The sequence below is a fragment of the Jaculus jaculus genome, chromosome 12 (assembly GCF_020740685.1).
Source record: "Jaculus jaculus isolate mJacJac1 chromosome 12, mJacJac1.mat.Y.cur, whole genome shotgun sequence".
NCBI lineage: Eukaryota > Metazoa > Chordata > Mammalia > Rodentia > Dipodidae > Jaculus > Jaculus jaculus.
The window spans coordinates 32,610,751-32,626,582 of NC_059113.1; the positions used below are offsets into that span (position 1 = coordinate 32,610,751).

Here is a 15,832-nt window from a genome sequence, read left to right on the forward strand (position 1 = left end):
TCTGAGTGAGATAACCACCAACCTTTCTGTTTTTCTTCTTTGCCTTTGTAACCAGGCTTGTGACTTGTCATGTAGGCTACTGTAGCAACTTGTCCTAATAAACCGTGACCAGATGTATGGAACTGAGGGCTGCGCTCTCGATTTTTTGGCTCGAAGTGTAGTCCTGGTCTCTAATAAATGCCTTTATTTGTTAATATCATGTTCGTATCTGAATCTCTGAGCGACACCAGACCCATTACAGGGCAGCCGGGGCTAAATAGAACCAGGCCTTACCTGGGAAAACAAAAACAACAAAATTACATATTAAAAAATTTTAGCTGTGTTGGTGGGGCACACCTTAGTCCCAGCACTTGGGAGGCAGAGGTAGGAGGATCTCCGTGAGTTCAAGGCTTCCTTGAAACTCCATAGTGAATGCCAGGTCCGCCTGGATTAAAATGAGACCATACATTGGAAAACCAAAAAGAAAAAATATCAAGTATATACAAACAGAAGATGACCTTGGGGGATGAAAATATTTTTAAAGCCAGTCCTTGTGGCACACACCTTTAATTCCAACACTTAGAAGGCAGCGATAGGTGGATCACATGTGTTCGAGGTCAGCCTGTGCAAGAGTGAAACCCTACCTTGGGAAAAAAAAAATTTGAAAGCTACACTAAATGCTGAGGGGGATCTGCCAGGGCCTTGGTCTCTATGACTTACCAATAATAAGACTTGTCCAAGAAAAAATATATGAACTCTGAACCATCAAGAATCAGGGTTCAGACTTTGGGAGAGATTTCTCTTGGCCTACACTGGCGTGAAACTAAGGTGATTCTCTGTGCTAATCTCAGGAGTTGGTTCTGTGAGTTTTAATTTCCCTCATCAGTTTGTGTCTGTTCTGCAGTATCAGCACTGTTTTAAATCCATCATGGGGGTGTCTTTCAACAAACCCACTCTCCTTGACTGGATAATCAAAATAAAACAAGAATAGCAACACAAAAAATTACTTCAGAAAAGGATATTCAGGTGATTATGATACTAAAATGATACCAGACAATATAAAGACCCTCTGTGAATTAAGATGGCCGAGTTTTATTTAATTTTAATTTATTTGTTTGAGGGGGAAGCAGAGATAGAAAAAGAGAATGGGAGTTCCAGGGCCTCCAGCTGCTGAAAATTCCAGAGACATGTGCCACCTTATGCACCTGGCTTAAGTGGGTACTGAAGAAATCAAACCTGGGTGTTTTGACTTTGCAGGCAAGTGCCTTAACCACTTAGCCATCTCTCCAGTTTAATGGCTTACTTTTCATGTTAAATAGCACCCTGCAGGGAACTCTGAAAGTAACTAAGATTATAGAAAGGGAAAATGCAAGATTTTCCTTCTCCTAATAAATTGTAAAACAGCCAGCAGTGGTGGTGCACGCCTTTAATCCCAGTACTCAGGAGGCAGAGGTAGATTCATTGCCATGAGTTCGTGGCCACCGTGAGATTCCCTAGTGAATTGCAGGTCAGCCTGGGCTAGAGTGAGAACCTACCTCAAAAAACCAAAAAAAAAAAATTGTAAAGCAGCAAGATCAGCGAGCTACCATTGAGCCATGGGGAAAAAAAAATTCAAAATTCTCCCTGGAATATTGGGCTGGGGGGCAGGGGACAGAAACCGCTCAGCTAGAGTTAGAGCCGAAGATTCAAGATAAGCGATGGAACCCTCCCCCACACACAATGGCCTTCAAACACACTGTTCAGTAATGAGGTACAGGCTGGCAGGGCTTGAGAATGGCTACACGCAAGACCATGAAAAGGGGGGTGGGAGGCAGGAAACAGTGCTGTTTGGGCTTCAGGGAATTTCCACCACTCCAGGGCCTGACACTGTGGAAGGGGTTGAACAATGGTAGGAGGCGAACCAAGGTGGAAGGTAGGGTCTTGTTCTAGCACTGATGACCTGGAATTCACTGTATAGTCTCAGAGAAGCCTTGAACACACAGTGATTAGAGGCTCTGGCACACCCACTCTCTCTCCCTTTCTTCCTCCTTCTCTTTCCTTGTCAAATAAATAAATAAATAAAACTAATGTTGTGCGCCACCATGCCTAGCACGCAAACATATTGAAAAGAACAACGTGTCTGAGTAAGGTTGGACATGGAAAAGGTCAAGTGGAGATAGTCCTAGGATATGTAGGAGGAGAGAGTGAGGGAAGACATACCCCATTCTCATTCTCTGCTTAAAAAATAAATTTTAAAACATTTGTTTGTTTTTTGAGGTAGAGTCTCATTATCACCCAGGCTGACCTGGAATTCACTTGTATTCTCAGGGTGGCCTCAACCTCACAATCATCCTCCTACCTCTGCCTCTCAAGTGCTGGGATTAAGGGCGTGAGCCACCACACCCAGATGAATGAAATATTTTTTAAAAGCCTTATAAAAATCTACCTTTTAGCAGGGTGTGGTGGCTCACGCCTTTAATCCCAACAATCTGGAGGCAGAGGTAGGAGGAATGCTGTGAGATCGAGGCCATGCTGAGAACTACATAGTGAATTCCAGCTCAGCATGGGCTAGAGCAATTCCCTACATCAAAAAACCAAAAATAAGCCGAGCGTGGTGGCGTACGCCTTTAATCCCAGCACTTGGGAGGCAGAGGTAGGAGGATTGCCATGAGTTCAAGGCCACCCTGAGATGACAGAGTTAATTCCAGGTCAGCCTGGACCAGAGTGAGACCCTACCTCAAAAAACCAAAAAAAAAAAAAAAAAAAAAAATATATATATATATATATATATATATATATATATATATAAATAATATTTTAAAAAGCAGCAAATAGCACAATCACATGACTCAGCAAAACCACTCCTGGGCCTTTACCCTGTGATAGTGAAATCAGTTGTGAACTTGATCAGATTAGGAATCCAGTCAACCCATCCTGGGTGGGTCTGTGAAAGCATTTTCAGGAGGATTTAGTGAGGATGTCCTTCCTCCGGAATGGGCGGTCCTGCGACTGGAGGCCTGTATATAAAGGAGGTCCCAGAGCGGCTGAGCTGCAGAGGCAGAGGTGGCAGCATCGTCACCATCAGCAACATCAGCATCAGCAACAACATCATCATCATCATCAGCAGCAGCAGCAGCAGCAGCAGCAGCATTACCAGCCTCAGTTTCATCAGCATCACTGTCACCGTCATCATCATCTTTTTGGGCTGTGCGCATCCAGGAGGTGGAGGAAGAGCCAGGGCTTATCCAGGACGACCCCAGGGACGGCGACATGGAGGACCCCTGGCCTGAAGCCATCAAAGCCCCAGTGATGGAGGAGGAGGAAGAGGCCGCCAAGCTCGGGGAGCTGCACGAGGAGGCCTGGAAGCAGAGGACGCCGAGCCCGGGGTCTGCGCAGGAGAAGACGCAGGCTGATGTCCGCTCCGTACACGTCGGCAACGTGGACTACGGCGCCACGGCGCAGGCGCTGGAAGCCCACTTCCACGCGTGCGGCTCCGTCCTCCGCGTCTCCATCCTCTGCGACAGGGTCACTGGCCATCCCAGAGGGTTCGCCTACATCGAGTTCTCAGAAGAGGAGTCGGCGCGCGCAGCTTTGGCCCTGGACGGGTCCCTGTTCCGAGGAAGACAAATCAAGGTGGTTCCCAAACGAGCCAACAGGCGGGGCATGAGCAAAGCAGACAGCGGTTTTCCCTGTGGCCGCTTCCGTGGCCGCTTCCGTGGCCGCTTCCGTGGCTGCTTCCGTGCCCACTTCAGTGCCCGCCACGCCCATTACAGCCCTTCCCCATCTCCATTCTACAGTGCTGTGAACTGCAGGCCTGGAGGTCAAATGTACAGGGGCCGGGCCAGTGGGAGATCATGGTGGTATTCCCCTTACTGGAAGTAAGTGTGTGTTTGGAGAAGGGAGGAAAAAAGAAGAAAAAAGAAAAAATATAAAAATAAGGAACAAGCTGGGGTAGTGGCACATGCCCTCAATCCCTGCACCTAGGACGAAGAGGCAGGAAGATCACCCCAAGTTCACATCCACCCAGAGACTACATAGTGAATTTCAGGACAGCTTGGACCAAGAGAGACTTGCATGCCTTATTCAGGAGGCCCAGAAGGATCTCTGTGATTGAGTCCAGCCTGAGATCATATACTACTTTCTAGGTCTCTGATGGATAAGGAAATGTTATATGGAAGCATTACCAGTTGTGTGGTACATTTCAAATATTTTCTTTGTTGCACAGAATAGCAGACCTTCTGAGCGAGATAACCACCAACCTTTCTGTTTTTCTTCTTTGCCTTTGTAACCAGGCTTGTGACTTGTCATGTAGGCTAGTGTACCAACTTGTCCTTATAAACCTTGACCAGATGTATGGAACTGAGGGCTGCGCTATCCAGTTTCAAGCTCAAAGTGTAGTCCTGGCCTCTAATAAATGCCTTTATTTGTTAAAATCATGTTCATATCTGAGTGATGATTCTCTGACCAACATCAGACCCATTACAGGGTAGCCTGTGCTCAATAGAACCAGGCCCTACCTGGGGAAAAAAAATTACATATTAAAAAAATTTTATCCAGGTGTGGTCGCACATGCCTTTAATCCCAACACTTGGTAGGCAGAGGTAGGAGGATCTCCGTGAGTTCAAGGCCACCTTGAAACTCCATAGTGAGTTGCAGGTCAGCCTGGGCTAGCGTGAGACCCTACCTCTAAAAACCAAAAAAAAAAAAAAGAAAGAAAAAAAGAAGAAGATGTCCTTGGGGGATAAAAATATTTTTTAAGCCAGGCGTTGTGCCACATGCCTTTAATTCCTACACTTAGAAAGCAGAGGTAGGTGGATCACCATGAGTTCCAGGTCAGCCTGAGCTAGAGTGAAACCCCACCTTGGGAAAAAAGCATTTTAAGGAAATCTACACTGTGGAAGTGGAAATCTCATAACTAAGTGCTTCGGGGAGGGGAGGAGGCCCAGGGCGTAGAGCGTCTGCAGTTTGCCATCCAAGTGTCCCTGCCACATCCTTTCTCTTTCTCTCATTCTCTCCCTTTCCCTCTGCTTGCAAATAAAGTATTTTTATTTATGTTTTTCAATTTTTATTTATTTATTTTAGAGCCACACACAGAGAGGGAAAGAGGCAGAAAGAGAAACAATGGGTGCACCAGGGGCTCCAGGAACTGCAAAGGAACTCCAGACGTGTGCGTCCCCATGTGCATCTGGCTAACGTGGGTCCTGGGGAATCGAGCCTTAAAAGAGTGTCCTTAGGCTTCAGAGGCAAATGCTTAACCACTAAGCCACTTCTCTAGCCCCCCAAAATTATATTTTTAAAGCCATGTAAAAAGCTATTTTTCGGGATGGAGAGATGGCTCAGCAAGTTAAGTTGCTTGCTAGTAACGCCAAATGACCGAGGTTTGATGTCACAGTACCCAAGTAAACCTTATGTCCAAGGTGGCTTATGTGTCTGGCCTACGTTTGCAGTTGCTAGTGAGCATGGAGCCCCCATTTTCTTTCACTCTTTCAACCTCTATTTCTCTCTCAAATAAAGAAATATTTAAGAGAAATCTTTTTTTCAGACAATCAAAAATATAATTTATTTATTTGTAATGACTGAGAGAGGGACGGGGTGCACCAGGTCCTCTAGCCACTGCAAACAAGCTCAACACATGCTCCACCACTTTGTGAATCTTGCTTTATGTGGGTACTGGGGATTGATGGCCAGGTCATTATGCATTGCAAAACAACACCTTAACTGCTTAGCCATCTCTCCATCCAATCCCTACAAGTATAATTAAAAATTAATTGAGAAAGCAAAAGGGAGAGGGAGGGAGAGAGAGAGAGAGAGAGAGAGAGAGAAAGAGAGCACCCTAGGGCGTACAGCCCCTGCAATGAATTCCAGACACATGCATTACCTTGTGCATCTATCTGGGTTACATGAATCCTAGGGAATCAAACCTGGTTCCTTTGGTTTCGCAGACATGCTCCTTAACTTCTAAGCCATCTCTCCAGACCCCAAAATTATAATTTTAAAAGAAGAGCTTGCCCAGGCATGGTGGTGCATGCCTTTAATTCCAGGACTGAAGAGGCAGAGATACAAGGATCACTGTGAGTTCACGGCCACCCTGAGACTACATAGTGTATTCCAGGTCAGCCTGAGCTAGAGTGAGACCTTACCTCGAAAAACCAAAAAAAAAAAAAAAAAAAAAGTAAGACCCTATGTCAAAAAAACAACATAAGTAAACAAATAAACAAAAGAAGGGCTTGGCTGGGCATGGTGATGCATGTCTTTAATCCTAGTGTTCGGTCAAGAGAGGCTTCCAAAAATGGAGTCACGGAGGACAGCAGGAGGGCAACAGAGACATAAGGAAGTAGCTTATCCACATTCCTCAAGAAATCACCCGGCCATTATCCCTTCCTTGCCTAGTAATGCCCCATGTCTAATTTTCCTGGCCTCTTATCTCCCCAGGTCACCTGGTCACTTCTGGTCTCGCACCCTAGCTATTTGAAATGGCTAATGTAAAGAACAAAGGAGTTCTTTTCCCTTCCTCACCTTCCCCCACCTGAAGAGCTCTATTGAGCCCACTGTCCAGAATCTCAATGTTGACTGTACTTTGCTCTTGAGAGCCAGTCCTGGCAGCTCGTGCTTTTCCCAAATAAAAGCTTCCATCTGTGTCTCAGAGCAGTTTCCGTGGACTTACTTCGGAACCTTACACCTAGCACTTAGGAAGCAGAGGTAGGTTTGCCATTGGTTTGAGGCCAGCCTGGGACTACAGAGCCACTTCCAAGTCAGCTTGGGCTAGAGTGAGACCCTAACTTGAAAATACCAACAAAAGTCAGGCCAGGCATGGTGGCCTATGCCTTTAATCCCAGCATCTGGAACCAGATCACTGGGGGCTGCAGGACCTGTATGAATGCAAGTCCCTGCACATTGTGGGTTCTCTGGGGGCTTCTCCTGTGTCCACATGGAGCATTTGGATGGTGGTTCTTTGCATGGAGTCCCGAGGAAATTTTAGGAGAAGGTGGTATTGCTGTGAACAAAGGTCTGAGAAGCACAAGTTCCTCCACATTGTACCGGCCTGCAGCAGGAAGGTCGAAGCAGACCCCGAAGGAGGGAGGTGGAATGACTCTGAGACAAAACACAAGGAATGGAGCCAAGACGAGTTCTGATCAAGTCTCAGGTTTATTCAGGCAGACACCAGCTTATATAAGGAAGATAGAACTTTCTGGACAATGCCTAAGTGCCTATGGTCAGCTTCACCAGGGCCATGTGGTAACGCCCCTCTATCAGGTGCTTATGCCTTTGTAACTGTCCTCAGCTCACCTGAGCTGTCTTCTCCCCTAGGCTGTAGGATAAGGCCTTTGTGTTAAGAGATTAAAGACCACCTGTAGCTCCGAAGTCAAAGAGCAGCTATAGCTCCCCTGCAGCTCCTGACACACAGGATGTCAAACCCTCTAATATCCTGTGAGCTAGAGCAAGACCCTTCCTTAAAAACCCCAAAACCTGCAGGGCATGGTGGTGCACGCCTTTAATCCCAGCACCTGGGAGGCAGAGGTAGGAGGATCCTTGAGATTTCTAGGCCACCCTGTGAATACAGAGTGAATTCCAGGTCAGCCTGAGCTTCCTTTAAAAATAAAAATAAAAAAAAAGGAAAAAATAAAAATAAACCCCCAACAAAACCAAACAAACAAAAAACCCCACAATACCAAATAATAATAACAACAATAAAAGACCCCTGCAGAGAGAGAGGATCCCAGGCAGCCCCTGGTTCATGCTGCTATCTATCCACAGCTCCAATGCTAAGGAGGCAGATTTTGCAGGTTGGCCTTGCCCCGCCATTAACCCTAACCCAGCCCAGCACACCAAATGCTCGTGGCTGGCATCGGAGCCTTTGGGAAGCAGCACAGAGCAAGTCCTCTGCCTAGAGCTGTGCCATGTTAATTTCAGACCTCTCCTGCGTGTCTCTGTTCAGGTGTACATTTCACCTGTGACAAAGGATGACAGGACACAGCACGTGCCAAAACTGCCCTTGTGTCACTTCTTCCTTCCTCTTTCTCTCTTCCCACCTCCCCCCCACCCCAAGGTAGGGTCTCACTGTAGCTCAGGCTGACCTGGAATTCACTGTGTACTCTCAGGATGGACCTGAACTTACAGCCATCCTCCTACCTCTGCCTCCCAAGTGCTGAGAGTAAAGGCGTGCACCACCACAATGGGCCACTTGTGTCATTTTAAAAAAGATTTATCTATTTATTATTTATTTATTTGAAACAGAGAGAGAGAGAGAGAGACCATGGTTGCACCAGGGTCTCCAGCCACTACAAACGAACTCTAGATGCAGGCGCCACCACCTTGTGCATCTGGCTCATGTTGGTCCTGGGGAATCGAACCTGGATCCTTTGGCTTGGCAGGCCAGCACCTTGACCGCTAAGCCATTCCTCCAGCCCCACTTGTGTCACTTTTAATGTGACTGTCTTTAGTACTACTGCAACTCCCCTACGTGGCTTGGCTTTGTGCTTGCTGATCAAACACATGCCAGGCTGAACACAGTGAAAGGTTGGTGTCGGTGGGCCGTAGTTCTCATGGACGTTTGCACTGCCCTTCCTGCTCTCTGACTGGATGGCCACTGTTCTGCCAGGGCTCTTGGGCATGGGTGGAACTTCATGCTTGCTGGGTATCCCTCCTCCTGGTCCCAGGGGAGGGGCTTCCTGACGACCTTCCACAGGCAGAGCATGTGAGGCATTCTTTGCTACTACTGGATGAGCATGTGAAAGTGGACATCATGTAGTTTTCATTTTTTGCTTTTGGTGTAGAATTCAGCAATTGCATCAAAATATAGCCAGAACCCTTCACCACCGTCATGGCAGGGGTTTCACCAGTCTGTCCACTGTGATGGTTTGTAGACATCAGGTAGTATTTCTATATTTATTTTTAAATATAGCATGTGGTGTACTTAGTGGTTGTTGCAGTCAGATTCATATTGGTGGCAGAAATCTCACAACCAAGAGCAGCTTGTGGGAAACAAAAGGGTTTATTTTGGCTTACAGACTCAGGGGGAAGCTCTATGATGGCAGGGGAAAATGATGACATGAGCAGAGGGTGGACATCACCTCCTGGCCAACATCTGGTGGACAATAGGAAGAGGAGAGTGTGCCAAATAGTGGCAAGGGAACGCTGGCTATAACCCATAAGCCTGACCACAACAATATACTGCTTCCAGGAGGCATTAATTCCTAAATTTCCATCAGCTGGTAACCTAGCATTCAGAACACCTATGTTTATAGGGGACACCAATATCAAACCAGCACATTCTGACCCTGGTCCCCATAAACTGATAACCATACATGATATAAAATATATGCATTCAGTCTAACTATAAAAGTCCTCATATTATTAAAAAATGTTTTAATTTATTTATTACTGATAGGCAGAGGGAGAGAGTGAGAATGGGCTTGCCAGGGCCTCTAGCCACTGCAAATGAACTCCAGATGTAAGTGCCACCATGTGCATCTGGCTTATGTGGGACCTATAGCATTGAACCTGGGTCCTTAGGCTTTGCAGGCAAGTGCCTTAACCACTAAGCTATCTCTCCAGCCCAAAAGTCCCAATATTTTTTTTGTCAATCCTAATGATGTTCAAACATCCTCTTAATCCAATGTATTTTTTTAAATTTATTTTTTAATTAATAACGTCCATGATCGTTAACAATATCTCATGGTAATGCCCTTCCTCCCCCACTTTCCCCTTTGAAACTCCACTCTCCATCATATCCCATCCCCTCTCAATCAGTCTCTCTTTTATTTTGATGTCATCATCTTTTCCTCCCATTATGATGGTCTTGTGTAGGTAGTGTCAGGCATTGTGAGGTCATGGATATGCAGGCCATTTTGTGTCTGGAGGAACATGTTGTAAGGAGTCCTACCCTTCCTTTGGCTCTTACATTCTTTCTGCCACTTCTTCCGCAATAGGCCCTGAGCCATGGAGTAATCCAAGGTCTTTTAACTGAGCCATAATACCAAAAAATCTGCCCCCCCCCCCCGGAACCCATAATGGCACAGAATAAATACTCATACTGTAAAATATGGCACTGGACATAACAAAATTATTCAACCAATACAAGCTTTAAACAGGGCAAACATAAACTCTGTACTTCCAAGTCCAACAACTCTAGTCAGGAAAAAGTCTTGGATAATTCTGACCAGCAACAGGTCTCTGGAGTTCCAATTCCGCCCCTCTAGCTAGGCTACTCACAGTCCTGGAAAACATCATTCGGGGCTGGCAACTCTCCTCAGCAGCCATGTCGTGGTCCTGGCATCTCCACTGGGCCTCATCCATAGTCCACCCTCAGGGCTCCATCGGGTCTCCATGCAGACATTAAGCAAACCCGCTTCACCATGGCCATTTCCAAAACACAAGACCATGTTGCAAATTCCATGACCCTCTCTTTCCTGCATGTCTTATACTCAATAATACCAGTTAGGGTGCCAATTTGCTAGTGCAGTGGGGAATAAAGCAGACTTTGAAGAACATGACACTTTTGAGCACTCAGACCCCTTCAAAAGAGTCTAAAGGTGTGTACCACCACGCCAGCCTTCAAAAGGCCTTTTGAAATAACCTTTGAATAAAAGAATAGACCAGACTCAAGCCGGGCATAGTGGCACACACCATGAGTCCCAGCACTTGGGTGGTAGAGCTGCAAAGATCACCGTGAGTTCAAGGTCGCCCTGAGACTACATAGTGAATTCCAGGTCAGCCTTGACTTACACTATCTAGCCAGATTAAACATGAAGATTTTATCACTTCTTGATTTTGGAACTTCATTTCTTATAACTTTCCTGAAACACATTTTTTTGGGGGGGAGGGCTGGCTTGCTAATTCTCATTCTCTCTCTCCCCCTGCTTGTAACTAAATAAATAAAAATATTTTGGGATGGAGAAATAGCTTCGAGGTTAAGGCACTAGCCTGCAAAGCCTAAGGATCCAAGTTCAATGTCCCAGTACCCATGTAAGGCCAGATGCACAAGGTGGCACATAAGTCTAGAGTTCTTTTGCAGTGGATAGAGGCCCTGGCATGCTCATATCCATTTTCTCTATCTCTCATAAATAAATAAATGAAAATTGTTTAAAAAAATTTTTTAAGCCAGTATTGCGGAAGACTCCACATACTTAGGCTGCAAGGCCACTGAGAAATCCGTCTGGAACTGAGCTGAAAACCTCCTCCATGTAGACCAGCTGGCAGAAAGCTGGAAGAAGCCATTCTGCATGCAGTTCAATGGGAGAAAGAGAAAACACCAGTGAAGACACTCAGCAGTGGGCACTGCAAGCCTTATATTTGGCCACATATATAGCAGCATGTCTGTCATGGTGGAAACCAACTGCCCTCTAATTGGACTGGAGGCCCGCTCCATGGGAGGGAATACATCCCTGATACTGAAAACTTAAAACAGGTGTAGTCATGAGCCCTAGGGGTGTTACGTCTGCTGCTGTCTGCCTAAATGTATATGCTATGCTCCTCAAAGTGCCCAGTAAGCACTTCTCTTAATGTTCATACACATATATTAATGCTACTCACTTTTGGTAGAGAAGCTTCTCTTCAGATGGCAGCGACCTTGGGATGACTCAGAAGGCATCATGGTGCTGGAAAGAAGTGACAGGAGTGCTCAGTAATGTAATATCTCTATCACACCTTCCAAGGCTCAGGGTCTATTGAAGAAGAGGTGATAAATAAAAAAAAAATAAGAGAATAATAATAAATAAAAACATAATGATAATAAATAAATAAATAAAAGAGTCTGATTGAGAGGAGGAGGGGACATGATGGAGAATGGAGTTTCAAAGGGGAAAATGGGGGGCGGGAGGGCATTACCATAGGATTGTTTTTTTTATAAACATAGAAGTTGTTAATAAAAATTTTTTTTGAAAAAAAATGCGCCAGGCATGGTAGCACATGGCTTTAGTGCCAGCCCTCGGAAGGCTGAGGGAGGAGGACTGGCATAAATTCTAGTTTAACACCATGTTGAGCTCCAGCTGTGTCTGAAACACATTTTTTAAAAGTTATGAAAGTATATTCAACATTATTAGAAATTTCCTTACAAACTCAGTACTAAGTACTTCTAAAATTTTCATTTTATTTTATTTCATTTTATTTTTGGTTTTTCGAGGTAGGGTCTCACTCTAGCCCAGGCTGACCTGGAATTCACTATGGAGTCTCAGGGTGGCCTTGACTCAAGGCAATCCTCCTACCTCTGCCTCCCGAGTGCTGGGATTAAAAGTGTGCGCCACCACGCCCGGCACTACTAAATTTAAACGTAAATCTTGAGGCTGTTGTTTGTTCGTCCCATAGAATCATAGAAAGGTAAAGGAAATGTAAAAACAGTTACAAGTTCCTTATAAGAGGTCCCCATCTGTTCACTGCGACACGGCACCATTTGCATGTTAGGCTCTCCCTCTTGCTCCCTAGGCCACTTGGCCATCTACAGATCGAGCCCTTCAGGGGAAAGCTAAGGAACACGTTACAGGCACATCTGCCTGGCCTGGCCTGAAACTTAATTATTCTTGACCTACTTCTTGCCCCAGGGGAACACAGTGGGACAACATAACACTCCTCCCCTCCTTTTTTTCCTGCCTAACTTCCAGGGAGAGCTTTGCACTTCCCTCAAGGTTATAAGGCAGCTTTCTGATCCTGCCATTCTACAACTCTTTAAGAGTATGAGAATCTTGCATTTCAGTGTTCCAACTGGGAGGCACTCAACAGAACAATTTGGCCATGCCGTCTAGAGCAGTGGGCTTGGTGGAGGACATCCCCCCACAACGAAATGACACTGCTCAGAACAGGAATCACTCTGCAACCTCAGGGCTGTGAGCCATGTGCATACTCACACACGTACATTCACTTCACGTGCGCTTGTCATACTGACTCCAGACAACCATCTCCCCCTCACACATTCATTCATTCAGAAGCTACGCGTTCCCATTATAAACTGCTATTCTGTTTACAACTCCAGAGACAAAAACCAAACTTTACAATTACTTCAAGTATAATTTCAGACCTCACATTGAGGATTTTTCCAAACCAAAATGTGACTAGTCTCAATTCTAATTTTCTTTATTTTTAAAAAAATTTATTAATTTATTTTTTGCCAGTTTCCATAACTGTAAACCATACCATGTGGTGAATCCCCACCTTCCCCCACTTTCCCCTTGGAAACTCCACTCTCCATCATATCCCCTCCCCCTCTCAATCAGTCTCTCTTTTATTTTGATGTCATCATCTTTTCCTCCCCTTATGATGATCTTGTGTAGGAAGTGTCAGGCACTGTGAGGTCAGTTATCCAGGCCATTTTGTGTCTGGGGAGCACGTTATAAAGAGTCCTACCCTTCATTTGGCTCTTGCATTCTTTCAGCCATCTCTTCTGCAATGGACCCTGAGCCTTGGAAGGTGTGATAGACATATTTCAGTGCTGAGCACTCCTGTCACTTCTCAGCACCATGATACCTTCTGAGCCATTCCAAGATCACTGCCAACTGGAAAGAGAAGATTCTCTAAATAAAAGGGTGAGTAGCATTAACATATGTGTATGAGCGTTAAGAGAAGTGTTACTGGGAAGTTTGAGGAGCATAGTATGTACATTTAGCCAGAGAACAACAGACGTTACACCCCTAGGGCTCATGGCTACCACTGTTAAGGATTTCAGTGTCAGGGATGTATTCCCTCCCATGGAGCGGGCCTCCTGTCCAATTAGAGAGCACTTGCTTTCCTCCATAACAGACATGCAACTATTGTACCCATTGGCTCATTTGGCATGGCTGGGCAAATGTAATGCTTGCAGTGTCCACTATTGAGTATCTTCAATGGTGATTTCTCTCTCTCCCATTGAACTGCATGCAGAATTGCTTCTTCTAGCTTTCTGTCAGCTGGTCTACGTGGAGGAAGTTTTCAGCTCCGTTCCAGAAGGATTTCTCCATGGCCTTGCAGCCCAAGTATGTGGAGTCTTCAGCAATAGGGTCTTACCATCTGTTCCTGGTGGGAAACCAAGGGCCTTGGCAATGGCCTGTAATGTTTTGGAGGTATCAGGGACCTCCCTGGCCAACAACTCACTGGAAGGTATCCCATCCGTGGCACTGAACTTTTTTCTACTAACAAGCTATGGTTCCATTGTTCAAAAACGTATGTTTCCATATGACTTATTTATATCCTCTTAGATTTTGATTATCCCTCCCTCTGCCTCTTCCCTGCTCAATCTCTTCCCCTGATGTCGCTTAGGCCTTTTCACTCCCATTACTCTGTTCTTTTCCTTACATATGTGTAATACCATCTATTAAGTGCCTCCTCTCCCTGTCTGTTCCCTTTATATCTCCTTTCTAGCTTATTGGACACTGCTACTGAGTTGTCTTCCTACTCACATAGAAGTCTAATCATTTGAAGGTAGGATCCACATATGAGAAAACATGTGATGCTTGGCTTTCTGGGCATGAGTTACCTCACTTAGTATAATCCTTTCTAGATCAATCCATTTTTCTGCAAATTTCATAACTTCATTTTTCTTTACTGCTGAGTAGAACTGCATTGTGTAAATGTGCCATATCTTCATTATCCACTCATCAGTTGAGGGACATCTAGGCTGGTAAAATTTCCTAGCTATTGAGAATAGAGTGGCAATAAACATGGTTGAGTAAGTATCTTTAATGTAGTGAGACGAGTCCTTAGAATATATGCCTAGGAATATTATGGCTGGGTCATATATTAGGTCTATTTTTAGCTTTATTAGGAACCTCCACACAGATTTCCACAATGGCTGGACCAGATTTCGTACCCACCAACAGTGTAGAAGGGTTCCTCTTTTTCCACATCCCTGCCAGCATTTATGGTCATTTGTTTTCATGATGGTATCCAATCTGACAGGAGGGAGATGGAGTCTCAACATAGTTTTCATCTTCATTTCCCTGATAACTAAGGAGGTAGAATATTTTTTTGATGCTTATATGCCACCTGTATTTCTCTTGAGAAATCTCTATTTAGTTCCATAGCCCATTTTATAACTGGGTTGTTTGATTGCTTTTCTTTTTTTTAATATAAAATTTTTTTAAAATTTTTATTAACTTTTTCCATGATTATAAAAAAAATCCCATGGTAATTCCCTCCCTCCCACCCCCACACTTTCCCCTTTGAAATTCCATTCTCCATCATATTACCTCCCCATTACAATCATTGTACTTACATATATACAATATCAACCTATTAAGTATCCTCCTCCCTTCCTTTCTCTTCCCTTCATGTCTCCTTTTTAACTTACTGGCCTCTGCTACCAAGTATTTTCCTTCTCACGCAGAAGCCCAATCATCTGTAGCTATGATCCACATATGAGAGAGAACATGTGGTACTTGGCTTTCTGGGCCTGGGTTACCTCACTGAGTATAATCCTTTCCAGGTCCATCCATTTTTCTGCAAATTTCATAACTTCATTTTTCTTTACCGCTGAGTAGAACTCCATTGTATAAATGTGCCACATCTTCATTATCCACTCATCACTTGAGGGACATCTAGGCTGGTTCCATTTCCCAGCTATTATAAATTGAGCAGCAATAAACATGGTAGAGCACGTACTTCTAAGGAAATGAGATGAGTCCTTTGGATATATGCCTAGGAGTGCTATAGCTGGGTCATATGGTAGATCAATCTTTAACTGTTTTAGGAACCTCCACACTGTTTTCCACAATGGCTGGACCAGATTGCATTCCCACCAGCAGTGTAGAAGGGTTCCTCTTTTTCCACATCCCCGCCAACATTTATGATCATTTGTTTTCATGATGGTGGCCAATCTGACAGGAATGAGATGGAATCTCAATGTAGTTTTAATCTGCATTTCCCTGATGACTAGTGATGTAGGACATTTTTTTAGATGCTTATATGCCAT

At 44.8% G+C, this 15,832-nt stretch overlaps 1 protein-coding gene across 1 annotated transcript; it reads left to right on the plus strand.

The window, feature by feature from the left end:
- Positions 1-2,951: 2,951 nt before the first annotated feature.
- On the plus strand, positions 2,952-3,840 carry LOC123453568 (polyadenylate-binding protein 2-like). The gene is made up of 2 exons (XM_045130592.1): positions 2,952-3,081; positions 3,131-3,840. The coding sequence occupies exons 1-2, from the start codon at positions 2,952-2,954 to the stop codon at positions 3,838-3,840; spliced, it is 840 nt and encodes a 279-aa protein (XP_044986527.1).
- The last annotated feature ends 11,992 nt before the right edge of the window (positions 3,841-15,832 follow it).